The sequence below is a fragment of the Trichosurus vulpecula genome, chromosome 1, assembly GCF_011100635.1.
Source record: "Trichosurus vulpecula isolate mTriVul1 chromosome 1, mTriVul1.pri, whole genome shotgun sequence".
NCBI lineage: Eukaryota > Metazoa > Chordata > Mammalia > Diprotodontia > Phalangeridae > Trichosurus > Trichosurus vulpecula.
The window spans coordinates 54,027,532-54,047,302 of record NC_050573.1 but is presented as its reverse complement, the minus strand read 5'-3'; the positions used below and the strand labels follow the sequence as shown (position 1 = coordinate 54,047,302).

Below are 19,771 nucleotides of genomic sequence, written 5' to 3'. Positions count from 1 at the left end.
TCTGTCTGTGGTCTGTAAAAAAGTGATACTAGAAAACCTGCAGGTCTGATGTTCTGTGGTCCTACGATCTAAGGCACTGGGGTGACCGGACTCTACCCCAGTCAGGAGATGGAGGGAAGGAAGGGAGAAAACAAGAAAGGGGCAAGTGAGAAAGGGGGAGGCGGAAAGGATGGAGAAGAAGAGAGGAGGAAGAGGGGAAGAGGGAGAGAAGGGGAGGAGAGACAGAAGAGAGAGAAAAAGGGGAGGGGAGAGAGGTAGAAGGGGAGGGAGAGAAGGGAAGGAGAGAGGGAGGAGGGGGGAGGGAGGAGAGGGAATGGAGAAGGGGAGGGGAAAAGGAGAGAGGGAGAGAAGGACAGAGGGAGGAGGAGAGAAGAGAAGGGAAAGAAGGAGAAAGAGGAAGAGAGGGAGAGAAGAAGGGAAGGGAAAAGGAAAGAGGGAGGGGAGAGATGGATAGGAGGGCAAGGACAGAGGAAGAGAAGGGGAGGGAGAGAAGAAGAGAAGGAGGGAGAAAGAAGGGGAGGGAAAGAAGGAGAAAGGGAGAGAAGAGAGGGAGGAGAGGGGAGGGCGAGGAAGGGGAGGGGAGGGGGAGAGAGGAGAGGCGAGGAGGGGGAGGGGGAAGCCGGCTCTGAATGAGGTCAGGGAAGGGGAGGGAAGGGAGGCGGGGAGAACGCGGCGAGTGTCTGCAGGAGTGTGGGGGCGGGGTGAGAACGAGGCCTGGGCGTCCGAGGCCGCGGGGGGCGCGTTGGGGAGGAGAGAGCCTGGCATCCCGGAGTTAGGAAGGAGGCGGCGGCGGCAGCTCGAGGACCGGGGGCCGGGGCCGGAACCGGAGCCGGAGCCGGAGCCGAGGCGGGAGCCCAGGCGCGGGGCGGTGGAACCTCGGATCCTGGCGGCGGGGGCGCGCCCTGAGCCGCGCACGCGCACGCGCGCCTTCCCGCGCACGCGCCCCCCTCCCCAGCGCGCGTCCTAGTGCAGGCCGCGGGCTCGGCGGCAGCAGGTGGTGCTGCTGGTGCTCGGCTGAGGCCGGAGCCGGACCGACGGAGCCGAGGCCGGAGCTGCTGCTGCCGCGGCTGCCGCAGCCCCCCCCCCCCCACCTCCCCCTGCACCCCCGCCCCCAGCCGCCGGCGGCCGCCATTAGACAATAGGAGCGGCAGCCCGGGAGGGCCGCGGGAGGCAGGAAGCGGCGGCCGGCCCGGCAGCGGCCGGGAGCGGGAGCGGGCCCGGCGGCGGAGGGCGGGCGGCCCGGAGGAGGCGGCTCGAGCGGCGGCGGCGGGAGGCCGGGGCGCGCTGCGGCAGCGCTGAGCGGCGGCGCCGGGGCGGGGACAAAGGCGGCGGCGGCGGCCGGGGCCCAGGAGTCGGGCCGGGGCCGCGGCGGGCACCGAGCGAGGCGGCCGGGCCGGGCCGGGCCCGCGGCGGGGAGGAGGCGGCGGCGGGGGCGTCGGCGTTGGTGCGGCGGCCTCTGCCTTCCCTCGGCCCGCAGCCCTCCCCCCCTCCCCACCCCCCACGAGTGACATGATGTTTCCACAAAGCAGGCACTCGGTAAGGGGGCGGGGGGATCGCGGGGATCGGCGCGGCGGGGGGGGGGGGCTGGGGTGGGGCCGCCCCCTCGGGGCCCCGCTGCTTCCGCGGCTACATCCCTGCAGCGTCCCCCCTTTCTCATCGCTCGGCCCCTTAATTATAATGTCGCAAGCCCCTCGTGACGATTTTCCCGGCCCCTTCTCTGCTTTAATACCCCCTTTAGGGACTCGCGGGAGGGTGGCAAAGGGATGGATGGAGGGGAGGTCTGCGATCAGGAAAAGGCTTTATTTTTTTTTTTTCATTTTAAAACAATGGCGGGGTGGTCATAGCGAGGTGGCCCTGCAGCAATACCCCCCCATGTGCATGGCCTTGGGGGGGCAGGAAATGGGGGGGCGGGAGCGGAGCTGAGTATGTAAACATCAGCCCTGTCGGGGCAGGCTGGGCCCAGGAAGTGCCTGGAGGAGAAGGAGGAGGAGATGGTGATGGTGGTGATGGTGGTGGTGGTGGGAGCAGGAACAGGGGAGGGACACAGCAGCAGCTGCCCGACCTCAGGCTGGAGGCAATCCGGGCCTGGCCCGACCCCGGCGGAGAAGGGGGCTGCCACCGTCCCCCTCCCAGCAGCCCGAAAGCAAAATGGAAGGTGGGAGGGAGTGTCCTACACCTCCCCCCGCCCCCAGCCAGTCCCATCCTTTCCTCATCCCTGGGATCGAGGTTCTGCCTGGTGGATGCTAAAATTCCTGAACAGTCTTGATTCTAGCCTCTCCCTCCCACTCCCCCAAATGACCAAAGGATTTCAGGCTGGAGTTGACCAGCTTGAAGGGGGAGGTGTCTGCCTTAACCTTCCCTGTCCCTCTCCAAGGGCTCCTCACACCTGCCCCAGCAGCTAAAGTTCACAACCTCAGATTCCTGTGACCGGATCAAAGATGAGTTTCAGCTCCTACAAGCACAGTACCACAGGTGAGCCAGCCTTGGGAGCCCAGGAAAGCCGGGGTACTCTGCTCTCCTCCCCCTACCCCATTATGAGGATCTACAGACAAGGTTGACAGTGTGTGTGTGTGTGTGTGTGTGTGTGTGTGTGTGACGGTGTGACCTTGGTCAAGTCCCATCTCTGAGCTTGGCTTTCCATTTCTGAGGGTATGGATTAGCTGACCGCCAGAAGCTTTTCCAGATTCTAGGATTTGAATTGATTGACAGGGAACCCAGATTTTTTACTTAGCTCTAACAGTATCCCCTTTGTGACCTTGGTAAATCGCTTCTTCCTCCCTGGGCCTCTATTGCCTCATTTAATAGATTTAGATCCAGCAAAGACCTTAGAAGCCAGAGGTTATCCTACTCCCTCTTTTTTACAGATGTGAAGCCTGTGGTTAAATGACTTGCCTACAGTCCTATAGAGTGACAAAGTAGGACTCCGAGCCTAGGTCCTCCTTGTCCCTCTTCCCAGCGCCTCCCTTCTGAGGTCCCTTCCATTGTGTAGAGCATGATATCAATATGAAATGTTGCTATTCTTAGAGCGAGCTGCCTGGGGATGGCTCTCCTGTCTGACCCAAACCTTCCTGAAGTCAATGCCCTCTGAACCGGCCTTCGATTTTCCTTTCTTTCTGCCACCCATATCAAGCTACCTCCCCAGTCCCAGGCCCATGCCTGGGCTCCTGTACTTCTCAGGCCTGTTCCCCCATGTAAGCTGGGACCTTCCCTCCCTTTGCACTCCCAGGCCTGGCCTTGTCTTCTGCCCCATCTTTTCTCCAGCAGCTTGCCCATGAGCCTAGGGATATTGGGTCCTTGTTTGTAGAGAAGGGATGGTGGAGACAGTAGGCTTTGGGATGTCTTAGGCAAGAAATGGGATGAGTTCCTGAGAAGGAAGAATGGGGCTGGGATAGAGTGTGAATTCAGCTTCCCTTTTCCAGGAGGCCTGGAGTTCAAGGTCTGGCCTTGGACAAGCTCCTCCTCTCTCTGGGCCTTATTTTCCCCATCTTTTAGACAGAGGTGGGATAATAATCTTTATACTCCCTCCTTTTGGGGTTGAGAAAAGCATTTTGGAGACCTTAAAGCATTAGAGAAATGAAATTATTATGATTAACCGTACCTCCCCACCCCCAGCTTATGCCAAATTGGGTCGGGACAGAGCTGAAGATGTATCCCTGCTGGCTTCTAGAATCACCTGGCTTATTAAATTTAAATAGATTAACTGATAGAAGGCTCCCCACTCCCCCTTTGGTTACCAGGAAATTGATGAGAGGTTGTTATTTTCCAGAAGGGTAATAGAATCTCTTTCCTTCCTTCTGTTAAAAAAAAGTTGGGGGTGGGGGTAAGACGAGGCTTTCCCAGCAGCAGTGTCCCACTGCCTGCTCTCCCTCCCTCCCTCCCTCCCTCCCTCCTCTCCTCTCTTCTTCCCTCTCTTCCTCCCCTCCATCCCCTTTCCTCCCCCAAAGGCCAGGAATTATGGCCCTCTAGAGCCTGGGAGGGGCCCCCAGAGACGACTGGGCTTGTTTATTGCACCGGATAACATGGAAATGAGGCTTTTTTGATTTCTAAATAAAGAAATGGGAGGGCCTGGGCTGGGGAGTAAGGGTCCCCTGGGGCAGTGGGAGGTGCCCCTGTAGGAGGGGTTGCTGCTTCCTTCCCACCTACTTGAGCATCAGGTGCTTTTGAGCTCAGGAACCCACCTCTGATGCCAGGAAAGCCTTCAGAGGCTTGGCCTGCTGTTGTTCCCTAGCTGAAGATCCAATAGATCCTTGGCTCAGGCCCCACTGGCATGTGGGGGGAGTTTCTCCTTCCTTCTTCCCTTGCCCCTCCCCCCCATTCTGGATTCACTCTAAAGTTTCCCCAGATCCCATGAAGTGCTTTGTAAATGGGAGGCCTACTTTGCACACTTCTGTAGATTAGGGAGTGCTTTGTAAATGGTGACCACCTCCAGGCCTCCTCCTGTTTTTCTCTTTCCAAAGCTTGAAGCTGGAGTGTGACAAGCTGGCTAGTGAGAAGTCGGAGATGCAGCGTCACTACGTTATGGTATGTCCCAGGCCCCCCCTACCCCCTGCAGAGCTAGTGTCATTTTCCCCCTGCCCCCCCCCCCCCAGGTGAGGTCAGGAGCAGGGCGACATTCAAGGCCCACACTCGTGGCTGCGGCAATGGTGGGAACATATGTTTCTGATTTTCAGTCAGAGCTTCTAGGGGAGGATTTCAGAGGCCCTGGGCCCGGCACAACAAAGGCAACTTTTGGGATTTCAGGCCTCAGCCGCCTACCTGGGGAGCCTCCTACCTCTGCCCCCGGAAAGGCACAGGGGCTTAGGATCAGCTTTGGTGAGGGGGTGGCTGGGAAGTTTTAGGGAGTCACTGATAAAGAAGTTGAAGTAAACGGCTGCAGCCAAACCCCAGGCCTTCACTTCCCTGGCCTTGGTCCCAGGCAAGCCGGCTGGCTTGGCGCAGCAGGGTAGGGCCCTGGGCCCAAGTGCCAAACCACGGCGTGGCAGGCTGGGCCCGGCTTTGGAGCAGGCCTGCCAGCTCACCCCGGGCCCTGCTGCCTGGGAGGCTGGGCTGTCTGCCCGCCTACCACAGAGATGGGGTGGGGTGAGCTCACTGGCACTTGGATATGAATAATTCAAGCCTGGCTTTCTCTATGCACTCGCCCTCCACCCCCTGCCCTTGCCAGTTGCTTAACCCCTTGGTGCTAGACAGCTGGTAAAAAAAATGTCCCATGTAGGGGGAAAGAACCCTAGCCTGGAGGCAGGAGACTGGGATTCATGTCCCGGGTACGCCCCCGTCCGTCTCCCTGTGTCACCTTGGGCACATTTCATCCTCTCTGATTCTCAGCTTCCCCAGCTGTAAAATGAGTCCCAGGTCTGCTGAGCTAGCTGTGTGTGACCTCTGGTCTCGCTGGGCCCCCTCTCTGAGAGTCAAGGATTGGCCCAGCGTGGTCCCCAGATCCCTTGGGGTTCTCGTTCTCTTGGACACAATTCATGGGGCTGGGTGAGGGCCGGCCCTGAACTGTTGCCTGCTTCTTTCCCCATCTCTGTTGCAGTATTATGAGATGTCCTACGGCCTCAACATTGAAATGCACAAACAGGTAAGATCTGGTTTGCACCCCCCTCTCCATCAGTCCCTCCCTCCTCCTTTCTCTCTCCTCCCACCTGCTTCCCTCCAGGTAGGAACCACTCACTCACCTTGGCAGCCACCCCAGCCCTGCTCTAGTTACCGCCTCCGCCCTGTTTCTGGGGCCCCCTGGGGTTTGTTCTCTGGCCACCCTTAGAGAGGTTTCCCTCAATAGGAAGGGGGAGGGAGATGAGGGGCATCTCTCCAGGGACAGTGGCCAAGTGGCCTCAGAACCTGACTCTTACAAAGCACCCCTTGTCTGAACACACCTGGCAATGGGGGTGGGGTCTCTCTCTGCTTCTGATGGGGGCCAGCAAGAAGGGGCGCCCAGCCCTTGGGGTATTTGTCCGTTAGGCTAATCTGGAACAGCCCAGCTTATTCTGCTGGGCAGGGGGCTGCGCTAGATTCCTTCCCCCTTTTTCTCTGCTAACTGCTGCTGCTTGGAGTCTTCTGTGGGGCCAGACTAGTCTCTAGCCCCGGGGCTGTAGAGCTGGTGAGGCTCTGTTTCTTCAGTGATAAAATGAGGTGTTTAGACTAGATTAGAAGGCTGCTGCTAAGGTCCCTCCTAGCTCTGATAGTCAATAGTATTTGGTCCATTTCCTGCTCCCCCTCCCCCTTGAACATTGTTTTCTATGTTTTCTTCTCTGCCCCAAATCTGGCGTTTTGCTTTCTACATCCCGCCCCTCCTTAAACCTGTCTTTATTTCCTATGGTTCTCCACTCTCTAATGAAAGAATTGGGCAGTCTATTTTCTTCCATTTCTCTTCTCTCCTAGCCCCAATATTCCATGTTCTAAATTCCCATTTGTTGTAAATGTGATTCCTCTCCCGCCTTGTTTACAGATGAGGGAAAAGTTCCATTAAGGAAATTAGGCTTCAGGGAATCCTAGGCTTGAAGTGAGGAGCCTTGTGTTTGAGCCCCAGCTCCAAACAGACTTCACTAACCATTTGTCTTTGGACCAGCCCTCATCTGGTTGGACAAATGATCTCTAAGCAACCAGAATCTTTTTCTGTGGCCTGGCATGTCCTGGGGAGTGAGCTCCTGGTCAGCCTTCTTAGCCATTTCAGGCAGCACAGTTCCTTTGCCCTTGATTTATTCTGTTGCTGCAGGGATTTCCAGTGTCCTCAGTGTGGGTCTTTGCTCTCCAGCTTCTCAGATGGTCTTTGAGAAGTGCTGTATATACCAGCATGATGCGCAAACATGATGAGGCATCAGCCCCTAACTTGGGCCCATCCAGCTTGGTGGAGGGTCTGATCAAAGGAGTGCAGGACTCGGGCAGTAGAGACCTGGGTTTGAATCCTCCTCCCCTCCTACCACCACCCCCCTGGCCATGTGCTTCTTAGAGCTGCCTGACCACAGGACAACTCACTCCACCTCTGTTTACTTATTGATGCAGTGGGCATAGTGATAGACCCTGTGTCACAGGAAGACCTTGGAGGAGGGAAGGGCCTTTGGGAAGATCTCTCCTTTATTAAATGAATATCTGAACTCCTGCCCCCCCAAAGGTTCTCTTACCTGCCCTGGTCCGAGCCATGCCCCAGCTCCTTCCCTTTAGTACATGTCATCTAGATCTTGTAGAGAAGTCATTATTTGCCCGTAGTCTGGGCAGGGATCGTGCCGCTGCTTTTTCTTGTCTCCCTAGCCCTTAGCACAGTGCAGTGTCCTGCACGCAGTCATTACCTAGTAAATGCTCTGAGGACCTGGCTCCTTCCTGTAGTGGAGGGACCAGGACATGAGCCATTCCTCAGGTCCCTCTGAGCCAGGCTTGATGGGGTCAGTTTGGAAAGGGCTTCCCCCTTCTCTCTAGCAGGGATCTGCCTCAGGCCCCTAAGGCTGTCCATGATAACTGCTCTTGGCTATTTGAAGGACCTTCCCCCATCGAGGAATCAGACTTAGTCAACTTGGCAGGATGTGGAGTGATAGGAAGAGGTTTTATGGGTCACTAAAGGTCTTTGGGCCAAGGTTGTTTGTGATATCAGATGAACAGAGGACGGATTCCTCAGAGAAGCTGTCCTATTGTCCCCCTCAGCTCTTAGTCTATAAACCCCCCATCTTTGAGATTCAGAAGAACAACATTTCTATGTTGTAGTCCAGCCCATAATGGAAAGGAATCCTTCTCCAACACACCCAGCAAGTGGTCATGGCTTGCTTAAAGACCTCCAGAGTGGGGAAAGCCCCCTCCTGCCAGGACAACCCATCCCATGTCTGAGCACCTCTTGTGAGGAAGCCTAGCCTGGCATCTTCCACATGTTGCTCCCAGCTCTGCCATCTGAGACCAAGCAGAGCGAAGCTAATCCTCCTGTGGGGGAGCATCTTGAGTACTGGAACACAATTAGCTGTCGAGTCCCTCCTTAAGCCCCCTCTTCTCTAGGCTACACGTCTCTGCCCACTCCTTTCCACCCATCCCCAGGTGGCGGGGGCTCCAGACCCTTCTCTGGGTGCTCTCCAGGCTCTCTCTAAGCAAACCCAGTGAGGATTAGCTAAAGGAAGAAGCAGTCAGGGTGCATGGTCATTAGTTCTCAAGTACCTGAGGAGTCTCATGGGACAAATGGAAAAGTCCCCGGGTCTCTATGGGTCCTGAGAGCAGCACTAGGAGCGGCTCCGGGTCAGGAAAGGCCCATCTGGGCAGCAGGTGCCTCTGGACGTGTAGAAACAGGAGCTGTCAGGAGGGCTGGAGGGGGGTGCACACTGACCTCAGGTTAGCTTCAGAGATTCGGTCATTCCATGGTCACCGCCCCTCTGAGAAAGCATAACTTGGCCTCAGGCCCCACCCCTTCCTCTTGCCCCCATCTTTAAAGAAAGCCTGAATCCTGGTTGGTTTTGTTTTCTCCAGATTTGAAGCTTCTTTTCCTGACACCCCCTCCCCTGCCTTGACTTCCCCCAAGGCCAGGCTCTTCCCTCCCCATCATCAAAGACCTTCTGTGTTTCAGGCTGAAATCGTCAAGAGGCTCAATGGAATTTGTGCTCAAGTCTTGCCCTACCTTTCACAAGAGGTAAGGGGAGCCCCAGCCCCCCAGGATTCCTGGAGTTGGGCCAGCAGGGGGCAGCCAAACCACATCCCAGCATCCTGATACTCCCCTGGAAATGCTGTAGGGAAAGGCATTCCTAACCCAGGCAGCCTACTTACAGGGCTGGTGTCCCCTGCAGAGGAATGTCGTGAGCCTCCTTCGGCACGGTGCCTCGAACTGGCCCAGCCCACCAAGACCGAGGCTGGACCAGGAATGGAACTGGGACATGGCTGAGGCGGGAGGGGCTGTGAGAAGGTGAGAGGGTCTGAGGGCCAGCCAGCGCCTGGACCCTCCCACTCCACCTTCCTGACTCTAGGGGGATGCCTGTCAGCCTCTTTGGTAATTCTGTTTCCTGTCTTTGGGAATATCCACTAGCTACGTACCCCAGTGGGATACAGTGTCAGGCCTAAGTCAAGAAGACCCAAGTTCAAATCCTGCCTCAGACAGTCATGAGCTGTATAACCCTGGGCAGGCCACTTCACCCCTGCCTGCCTCAGTTTCCTCATCTGTAAGATGAGGATACCACCAGCACCTGCCTCTCAGGATCGTTGTGAAGCTCAAAGGAGATGCTTTGCAAACCTTAAGTTACATACACACTAGTATTAGGTGATCTTGGGCGAGCTGCTTTTTGCCCGTGTCCTCTCTCAAATAAGATGGTGACGTTGGCACTCCCACCTTGCCCGGTGGCTGTGAGGAGTGAGCACATATAAACGTTGAGGTTGCAATAGGAAGAACTGCTGGGGGTTTTTAAAATTTTCATTACTAGCTGTGGGACTCTGGGCCTCCTCCCTCAGCCTCACTTCCTCATCTATAGAATGGAGGTAAATAATTCTTAAGTCCTGGGGAAATGGGAGGTCCTGCTAATGTTACTAGGGGAATAGGAAGCAGGTACAGGTCTGGCTGCTTCTCTCTGAATGGTATCTGGACTGTCCAGCTGAGGCGGAAGCTGTAGACCCCGTGAGCTTTCAGGCCACAGGCTGCTCCCCCTCTACCTCCGTAACTGGTATTAGCCTTCAAGGCTGTTGGCAGGGGCCTTCCCCAGCCATCTGGGAATCTGGCCCACCCAGAATGTAGATGATGAAGGCTCTGGCAGAGACATTTGGGAGAGGGAGCAGTCGATCTTGAAGAGCAGCGGGGCTTGGGACACCAGTAGACTGCATGGTCTAGCTTTGGGCTCAGTGAGAGCTTTGTTTTCTCAGCCCCACCAGCAGTGGATAATTTGTGATCTTTTGCTGAGGGAATCAATAAATGTTGCGGCTTTTATGCCTTCTCTGTGCCAAGCACTGTTTGAGGCACTGGAATCATTTTGTATTTGAGATTGCTTCCAGGTATGGGGACCGAGGCTGGGCTTAGAATCCACAGGTTGTGGGTTCAGATTTTGGCTTCCACACTTATTAGCTTTGTCACCCTGAACCAAGTTCTGCATACCATTGAGTCTCAGTCTTCTTGTCTGTAAAATGGGAGGAAAGACAAGTATTTGCCTCACAGGGTTGTTAGGAAGCTCAGCCAGCTATTGAGAAACATCAGGTGCTGGGAAGATTTTTTTTCCTTTCCACCTTGTAAAACCACTGCAATGTGGGGCATGATAATTAGGGACTCAGTTCCAGAAAGTGTCATTTCCTTAAAGGGTATTGTGGGAACCCCAAGCTGGTCCTTGCACAGTGGATCCACTCTTGGGTCCTTCCGGTTCTCATGTATTTTTACTGGGCACCTTGCCAGCTGTGGGGTCTGAGATTACTACCCCCCAAGCTCCCCAGTACTTAGAGTAGGCATGAGATAAACAACTTTGAACTGGCGTTAGAGTCCTAGCTGTGTGACCTTGGGCAAGTCACATGCTCATTCTGAGCCTGCATTTTCTTATTTGTATAATGGGAGTGATGCCACCCTGACAAGGTTATGAGGAAAACATTTTGTAAACCTGAAGACACCAACCATGATCTCTGGGGAGAAGAGGGAAGCAGCGGGGGATGGGGAAGCAGAGTCTCAGTGTTGTCCGAAGAGGTGTGTTAAAAGGGAGATGCAGATGGGGGGAGGGTGGGGAGACTGCAGAGAAACCTTGCTGGTCGGGGAGCTGGCTGGTGACCTTGGGCTTCTCTGCCCCTGGAATTCTAACATCCTGTGCGGTGCTGGGGTCGGGGCTTGTGGGAGCAAGTTAACACCTCTTTCTCTTTCCCATCCCCTTGTCTCTCTCCCTAGCACCAACAGCAGGTCTTGGGGGCAATTGAGCGAGCCAAGCAGGTCACTGCTCCGGAGCTGAACTCCATCATCCGGGTATGTGTCTCCACAAGCACGACCTCGACCTCGGGGGCAGGTTGCTTCTCAGCTCCGGTTTCCATAGTGCTCTCCCTTCCCCTCAGCATACCCAAAGTGGCAGTGGGAGGGGCGGGGCGGCGCTAGAAGCTGCCACCTTCGATCTAGAGCCACCAGATCTTTCTGAGGTGGGCCTGGGGAGAAGCGGGCCTAGTGAGGCTTTGTGTCCCAGTGTGACTTATCCCTGCTTCAGGCTGCACCTCTGTTTCCTTGATTACAAAACATGGAGATTGATCCCCATGGTCTGTAAGGACCCTTCTGGGCCTGACACACTAGAAACAAGGCTCAGTCTTTCGTCCTGTGACACATGAAGCAGCTTTGGGTGGAGAGGTGGGACCTGGGATCGAGCACTGGGCTTGGAGGCTGGAAGAACCAAATCCAACCTTTTCCTCGTCCATCAAATGGGGATAGCAGCGATACCCGTTTTGGAGGGCCGTTTGGGTTCATTGAGATAATAGATGTAAAATCACGTGGTTAACCTTAAAGAAATGTTTCCCCTGGGCCTCAGTTTCCCCATCGACTAAAAGTCGAGGAAGTATGGCAGCTTTGGGACCATCACCCTGGCCTCGAGTCCCCAGCCCCGCTGCCGCCTCTGTGTGCCCATTCACGGGGCCTCTCTTGGCCCGGGCCTCAGTTTGCTCATCTGCAAAAGGAACCGTTGAGGCCGAGTCCTCTCCCTTGCTGTTAACAGCCCATCTTAGAGCTGGGACCTTGTGCCCTGCCCCCAAGCCGGATCTTGTAGCACATGCCACTGACCTTGTTCCATTCATGCATTCGTTCAGTGGGTGTTGAGGGCTTTCTCTTTGAGGCCACATGCTCAGCACCTTGGAAAAGAGAAGAAAGAAGACAAAAAAGATGCCCATGTGCCTGCCTAGATGTCACTAGAAAGGGGTCTGGGATCTGCTTTCTTCCAGTCTGGCAGAGGGGCTAAAACAGACCCAGAATTACCCCACAGATGGACCCCGAGTGCACACCAATAGAGCCAGAGGGAAAAGATCTCTTCTTGGGGATAGGGCTTTAGGAAGGGGGGGAGGGGATTTTAGTGGCTAGGAATGGGAGCGGGGCAGGTTATTCCAGGCATAAGGAACTGGCTTAGGGAAGATACGTGTCCTGCTGGCTGCAGAGAAGGGAAGGCATGATAGATGGGGATGCATTGTGGCTGCCTGAAGAGTCTAAACTGGCTCCTGTGGATGGGGCAGAGGTGGCATGTTTAACCAGTTAAGAAATTGCCCACCCTGCCATCTTTCCAGAAGTTGATGGTTCATAGATATCCATAGACTTAACTGAGTCATAAGAACCTTCTGGCATAAGGCACAGACTACCATAGCTGGGAGGGCACTTAGAATAGATCATCTTGATATGCTCTAGGTGGAAGGGACCCTAAGAGACAGATTCAGTGCCCTGATTTTACAGCTGGGGAAACTGAGAACCAGGGTAGAGAAGGTACTATGCCAAAGTCTCACCGTGAGTCTGTCGCAGTCAGGATTAACAGCTGGCCCTCCCCACCAGCCTATCTCCTGTCCAGCTCCTTATTGCACACACCGTGCCCCGCCCCCCCCCCCCCCATGATGTATCTCCAGGTGGTGTTTTGTGGGGAATTTTGGGTTTTTCCTGTTTTCCTCCTGTCCTTATCTTCTTCCTTTCTTTCCTGCAGCAGCAGCTCCAGGCTCACCAGCTGTCCCAGCTCCAGGCCCTGGCCTTGCCCCTGACTCCGCTGCCTGTGGGCCTGCAGCCTCCATCTCTGCCAGCTGTCAGCGCAGGCACTGGCCTCCTCTCCCTTTCTGCCCTGGGCTCTCAGGCCCACCTCTCTAAGGAGGATAAGAATGGGCATGATGGGGATGCCCACCAGGATGACGATGGTGACAAGTCAGATTAGAGGCACAGCACTGGGGGTGGGGAAAAAGGCTTGGTATTTATGGTGGCTGCTGGCACTCTGGCACCTTGGTGCCAGCTGGCCCATCTAAGACGTCGCTCCCAGCCCCATAGCTTTGACTGCTCCCCTGCCCCCTGCCACCCCCTTCCCCTAAATCCCTTGGGGTGAGAATGGGACCGGACCGGGTCGGAAGGGAATAAAAGAATGAACCCACCTTAGCTCCAAGCGCCTCCCCCCCTTCCCTGTGCACATATGTAACCGACCCCCCCTTTCCCGCTCCCCCCGTTCGGCCTGTTTGCTGCGCACCCAGCACAGCAGTTCCCCAGTCCCCTCCTGGTACTGCATGCAATCACGGATGCCAGCCGGCCCCGGGTTCCTCCCCTCCATCCCCCACCCCTCCGCCCCCATGTAGAGGCTCTGCCCTGTCCCCCTCCTCCTTTCCTCCCTCCCACCATTTGCCTGCCTGACTCCTCCTAGGCTCTGCTCCATCACACACCTAACCTGGGACCTGAGCCCCTTTGCTTTGGTCCAGGCACCGGGAGAGCTTAGCAGCAGGCATGTGGGGGAGGGGAGGCTGGATGGAGAGGGCTGGGGGGACCTACTTCCTCCCCCACCCCATGCCCACAAATAAAGATGAGGGTACCGCATTTGTCTGGTTTTCTTTCAGTCTTCTAGCCTGTCCTTTAAAAGAAGAAACAAAAAAAAGAAAAATTCACCAAAAAAAAAAGCCCCCTTCCCCTTTCCCCCAATTTCGTGTTTGTATATAGTCCTTTAGACAAACTTGTCGGCTTCTGGTGTTCATTAACCTAATACAAAGGAGGAATGGAGACACTGTACTAAGCTTGTACTAGCTGTGCCTTTCAAATAAAGATGTGAGACGGTTGGTTTAAAGCTCCCGCCTCCTGCTGTCATCCCTGGGGTCTGTTGCCTGGCAAAGCTTGCCTAGGTCTCCCTGTGAACCTGAGGGGCCTCCTTCGGGACATCCAAGATAAGCTACCTTTCTCGTGCAGTCTCAGAACCTCTGGATAGGGAATGCACTCTCACTTGAGATCATCTGTTCTGTGGTTGGAAGGCTCCAGTGGTTCTTTGGCAGCTCATGAACCCATCTAAAAATTCTCTTCCTAAGGAGCTGGTTTGGCCTATTTTCCCTCCCTACCAACTCTGCCTGGTGGGCCTGCGACTACAGAATCGTGGAGACCTCTCCAAGCAGTAGAAAGAGGCCTGGCTGCTAGTGGCCTCCACCTTTCAGGCCTCGGCTGTTCTTTGCCTTCAAGGGTGCTGGATTCTTGCCTTGAGTCTGGCCTCACCCCTCGTAAGGTCTTGGAGAAGTCTTGTCAAGTCTCTGGGCCTCAGTGTCCACCTCTATAAAATGTTAAGGCAAGATTGGACTAGTTGATATCCCAGACGCCTTCAGGTCCTGATTCTGTGTTCTAAGGATTCCTTTAGAGCTTTGATGTGTCTTCACCAATCCCTTCCAATGGTGATCCTTGAGAATCTGCACAAAGACCAGAATTTTGTGTGGTCACTCAGAAATACATTCCAGGAAAGAAGGCCTTTTCTCGGATGGGGCCGTCAGCTCTACATTTCCCTCATTTCCCACCCATAGCCTCCCTTGGAGTGATAGCTGTGCTCTGTCATAGCCTGAAGGTGCTGTGGGCAAACTTGTGGTCTTAACCCTAGGAGGAGGGATGGTTCCTGATGGAGCCTTTGGCCAGCCTACATCAAGAGCTACTTGGCTCTTTCCCTTCATATGTCCCTGAAGTTGCCAAGTAACCCACCTCCAGCTTCTGCACTCTGAGGTCTGACCCTCTTGGAAGCAGGTTCTCTCCCCACCCCCGCCTTCCTCTGCCCTGACCTGACGAGAAACCTGTCCTGTTGGCTGACCTGAGGTCAATCCATCCTGTTCTAGCAGGTGTTCACATCTGACCTCAGCCCTCTCAGCTCGGTGTCCTAGGCACCTCCATCAGCCAAGGGCTGCATTTTCCTGGGCAGAGTTTTATGAGCCAGATCCACCCAGGAGGGTAGGAGAGGATGAGGGTCTGGGAAAAGGAGGGTGGTTAAGGTCAGTGATGCCCCAGGAAGGACAGGAGGTTAATGGGAGGCAGCAAAGTAGATGATGAATCCATCAATGCACTTTGGGATAAAAGACAGTTCTTAACTAGAGATGGAGAGGCCTTGGAATTAGCTTTTCCACTGGTTTGCTTTTTCACCTTGGGAAAAACCTTTCCCCTCAACAGACCCATTTCAGAAAAGTGAAGACATCGAACTACATTTTCTCAATGTTCTCTGCCAGCTCTGATGTGTTCTAAGGGTCCTCCCAGTCCTGATATTCTATGTCCTAAGGCCCCTGACAGTCCTGACATTGTGTCCTAAGGGCCCTCCCAGCTGTGACATTCTTTGTCTAAGGGTCTTCCCAGCTCTGACCTTCTGTGTTTTAAGGACCCTCCCGGCTCAGAGTCCGTGTCTTTGGGCCTTGCCCTGTCTGACATCCTGTGTTCTAAGAGCCCTCCTAACTCTGAGAGTCTGTGTTCTAAGACTTGGGGTTGGCAGAGGCCTGGGGCCTGGCTCACCATCCTGGCTGACCCCTCCCGGCTGTGGCTGCGGGAGACTGGTGCTCAGCTCCCAGGCGGAACGTGGCTAATTGAGCCGCTAATCGGCTTCCCTTCCGCAGGGCCTTCCGTTAATGAGTCTGGTGAGGGGAGGGGGGACATCTCCAAGGCAGCTCAGGCCCAGCGGGGCGGCTCCCAGGGGCTCTCAGCCAGGGCTGGGCTGCTCAGGGGAGGGAAGGGGGAGGAGGAGGGTCAGACAGCGGTGGCTTCACCATCCATCACCCCACGGAGCCCAGGAGGTATCAATAATTCATCTGCGCTCAGCAACAGGCCCCGCCTGGGCTGAACTGGGGGGATGGGAAGGAAGGAAGAGATCAGAGGAGGGGGGCAGGCTTAACCCTGCTACTGTGTCAGCACACGATTTCCTCACCACCTTTTCTGAGCCCCTATCTCCTTACCAAGCCCCTGTTTGCCTAATGAGCCCCCCCAAGTTCCCACCTCCTCACTAACCCTTTCACTGAACCCCAACCCCCTCCAGGATCCCAGTTTTCTTACATACGCTCCCCATTCTATTCATTGAGCTCATATCCTCCTTCCTGAGCATCGCCCCCTCCATTTAGGCCACAAGCTGTTAACAAGTGACCCCCCCACTTCAAGTCAAGGCCCTGGCACGCCCCTGAGCTCCCCCCATCACTTTCACTGAGTCTTGTTCACTCATTAAAGTCATCTCCCTCGCTGAGACTCCCATTTCCTCTATAAGCTCTCTGTTCCCTCAGTGAATCTCCATCCTACATAAAGCTTCCTATATCCAGCCTCCATCCTGCCCCAAGCTCCCATTCCCTCAATGAATCTTCATCCCCAACCCTGAGCCCGGAGGTGGGCACGGTCAGAGAGGAGAAACTCCAATCCCAAAAGGGTGGAGACTAATACTAAAATCCTCCCAGGGAAGACAGCGGGAATTTAAAATCCCCTGAGGGATTCGGGCTTTGCCAGGAATTATGGGAAGAGAAAAAAGAGAAGATAGGAGACTGAGAGAAAAGAGGTGGGGGAGAGACCAGGACAGAGAGAAAAATATAGATTGATTGTAAGCATTGGCCCTGCCTTTAGAAGAGAGAGCCTCAGAGCTGGGAGGGCCCTCAGAACACAGGATGGCTGAGCTGGGAGGGCCCTCAGAACACAGGATGTCAGAGCTGGGAGGGACCTTAGAACACAAAAGGTCAGATCTAAGGGGATCCTTAGAATACAGGATGGCAGAGCTGGGAGGTCCCTTAGAACACAGAATGTCAGCACCAGGGAAACCCTTAGAACACAGTGTCAGACCTGGGAGGGCCTTTAGGACACAGAATGTCAGAGCTGGAAAACAATTTTAGGACAATGAATATCAGCACTGAAAGAAACCTTGGAACTGAAAGTTGAAGGAAGTCTTAAAGCATAGGATACCAGAACAGGAAGGAACCTTAAAGATCATATGTAATCCAACCCTCTCGTTTTACTAATGGAGAAACTGGGTCTCTCACGAAGGGGAAGAGACCAGTTGAACAACACACAGTAGGGCAGAGGAGGGACTAGAAGACCTTATACGGCCAGGATCTCCTCTCAGCTGTGCTCAGGTTAATGATATTACTGAGACAGTTTTGAATTCACTGCTCCGAGCCCCCACTAACGTATCTGTTTATGCCAGACCAAGCCAGATGACATGAATTCAAAGCAAAGACATTTCATTAAAGCAGAATGATAGTGTAACAACTGAGAATTGAATCGAGTATTAAATATTCTTGGAAGTCATTCTCAAATGGGAATTCTAGTTGACTCCCAATTTAACCCCTCTTTTTTCTCAATGCCTGGGAAAGACACATCAGGTCAGTCCTGTTAGTTTGCTGCAGCAACAGCTTTAGGAACACCGGCAGAAACCACAGAGCATTTTAGAGTTCACTGCTGACTTCTTTTGGCTCAGCAGCTGCAATTGACTATTGACTGACTTCTTCAGTCACCAAAGCTTAGGATGTGCTGACTTCTCTGGGCACCCAAACCTAGGGACCACTGACCTCTCTGGGTGCTGCAGTCACTTCTGCCCATTGTACTAACTTTGGCATTGGTTAGAAGCAGCTGCCATTTTCCCTTATCTATCTCATCTCTCTTGGGCCAGGCTGCATCCAGAGTCTCTTGAAGGCTTTTTGTGGGAACAAAGAACAGGAAAATCAAGAGAAGGTGCCTATTATTTGGGGACTGGTTAGAAAAATATGGCACACAGATGTAAGGGAATGCTATTATCCCATAAGAAATGACAAATAGAAAGAATTCAGAGAACCAGATGATTGCTTAATATAAACTAATACAGAGCTAAATAAGGAGAAGCAGGAAAAAAACATACACAGTGACTATAATGAATACAAAACAGAATGATATGTAATTATAATGACCAACCTTGACCCCAGAAAATGTGAATATGCATCTCCCCTTCGTTGCAGAGGTGGGGAGGCTACAGGTATAGATTCTTGCACGCAGTGAGGCTGGTGACTTTGTATGGCCTTGCCTCACTTAAATCCAATTCACTCGCAAGTCACGACACCACCTTCCTGATGTCACGGTCCTCTTTGAGAATGAAGGATGAACAACTATCCAATAATAATAAATAATAATAGCTAGGTGGCTCAGTAGATAGAGTGCTGGGCTTGGAGTCAGGAAGACTCATCTTCCTGATATCAAACGTGGCCTCAGACACTTACTAGCTGGGTGACCCTGGGCAAGTCACTTAACCCTGTTTACCTCAGTTTCCTCAACTGTAAGATGAACTGGAGAAGAAAATGGCAAACCCCTCCAGTATTTTTGTCAAGAAAACCCCAAATGGGGTCAAGGAGAACTGGACAACACTGAAATGACTTAACAACATTAAAGTATATATTACATATTTATTTGTGTCCCCCAATAGATTGTCAGCTCCTTAAGGGCAGGACCTAGCTTTAATTTCTTTCTATCCCCCGGTACCTTACAGTCTTACACACAGTAGAAGCTTAAAAAAATGCATCTTGAATTGAAATGAACTCTCTAAGTTGACATTGTCTGGCTATATTTTGAGTTGGAAAGGACCTTAGAGGCCATTGGGTCAAACCCCTTCATTTCACAGGTGAGGAAACTGAGACCAAGGGAAGTGAAATGATTTGCCCAAGATGGAGCAGCGTAAACAAGAGTCTGAGGCAGGATTTGATCTCAGGTCTTCCTTAGTATAAACCCAGATCTATCTGCTGTGTCATCCGGATAAACCTTCCTCTCATTCCTAGAGTGTCATAAGTCAGCCCAGTCACTGACTGGATAACCCTGGCATTTAGGCAGTGATGTCGGATCCTTTATGTGCCTTTGTCTGCCTCCATCTCTGTCTGGAGGCCATGGATTACCCAGGCTCAGGTTCTTCTGGGCCACTGGCTGGGAGAGCCTGAGGGAGCCTAATTATAGCCTGAGTGTCTAATTATAATAATAGGAACCATAACAAGATAGCATTCATATAGTGCTTTATTACATATTACAGATGGTATCTAATTAGATCCTTACAAACCTCCAAGGCAGAGAGGTTGAGTGACTTGTCCGGGGCCACACAGTGGTAAGTGTTAAAGACAAAATTTGAACTCAGGCCTGCCTAAAGTCCAGTGCTTTATGAACTTACTTACCTTTAAGAAGGTAATAACATCTGTCATTCAGGGCAGGGCAGGATGTTCATCTAAGCGTTAGATCTGATTCAGCTGAGTTGGTGCTGGTGCCCTGGTCTGAGGTCAGAAGTAGGAGGTGAGAGGCTGGAGCTCCTCCCCGTTCAGGTTGTGTTTGGCCTCAGGCAGCCCACTCTCAGTCCTCTGAACCTCAAAAGATGGTTTCAATGCCTCTTTTTTTTGAGGGGGGGGGAAGGCAAGGCAATTAGGGTTAAGTGACTTGCCCAAGGTCACACAGACAGGAAGTGCATCAAGTATGTGAGGCCACATTTGAACTCAGGTCCTCCTGACTCCAGGGCCAGTGCTGTACTAACTGAGCCACCTAGCCACCCCAGTTTCAATACCTCTTAAGGAAGAAGTAGCCTAATTTGCATGGTATAGGGCCTTAGGACATCACTTCTACCACTGGTAATATTTGAACCTAGGTCCATAGGACAATAAGCATTTACTAAGTGCCTACTATATGCCAGGCACTGAGCTAAAAGCTGGAGCTACAAAGAGGTCCTCAAGGAGCTAACAGTGTAGTGAAGGAGACCACAAGCAAGTGAGTATGTGATCAGAATCAATAGGAAATCAACACTGGAAAAGCCACTAGATTTCAGAGAGGTGGGAAAAGGCTTCCTAGAGAAGATGGGTCCATCTGCACCCTACTGGTGGCCTCAGACAGACTGAGACCTGGGAAAGACCTTCATTTAGAAAGGCCAAGGTCATCTGCTGCATCCCAGGCCAAAGA

At 53.5% G+C, this 19,771-nt stretch overlaps 1 protein-coding gene across 2 annotated transcripts; it reads left to right on the top strand.

Moving 5' to 3' along the window:
* The first annotated feature begins 1,393 nt into the window (after positions 1–1,393).
* TLE5 (TLE family member 5, transcriptional modulator) lies at positions 1,394–13,682 on the top strand. 2 transcript variants are annotated; one of them, XM_036764543.1, is made up of 7 exons: positions 1,394–1,536; positions 2,375–2,472; positions 4,458–4,521; positions 5,531–5,575; positions 8,531–8,593; positions 10,805–10,879; positions 12,576–13,682. In XM_036764543.1, exons 1-7 carry the CDS (start codon positions 1,510–1,512, stop codon positions 12,792–12,794), a joined length of 591 nt encoding a protein of 196 aa, XP_036620438.1. In that variant the 5' UTR covers positions 1,394–1,509; the 3' UTR covers positions 12,795–13,682. The 2 variants fall into 2 exon arrangements, with proteins under 2 accessions (XP_036620438.1, XP_036620431.1); XM_036764536.1 differs by having other exon boundaries at positions 1,397–1,536; positions 12,573–13,682.
* The last annotated feature ends 6,089 nt before the right edge of the window (positions 13,683–19,771 follow it).

Bases quoted from the DNA above. Each gene is read 5' to 3' on its own strand.
- TLE5 (XM_036764536.1), top strand. From the start codon at position 1,510: ATGATGTTTCCACAAAGCAGGCACTCG. The intron at 1,537-2,374 runs GTAAGGGGGCGG...TCCCTCTCCAAG, and splicing joins TTCCACAAAGCAGGCACTCG to GGCTCCTCACACCTGCCCCA. The intron at 5,576-8,530 runs GTAAGATCTGGT...TCTGTGTTTCAG, and splicing joins ACATTGAAATGCACAAACAG to GCTGAAATCGTCAAGAGGCT.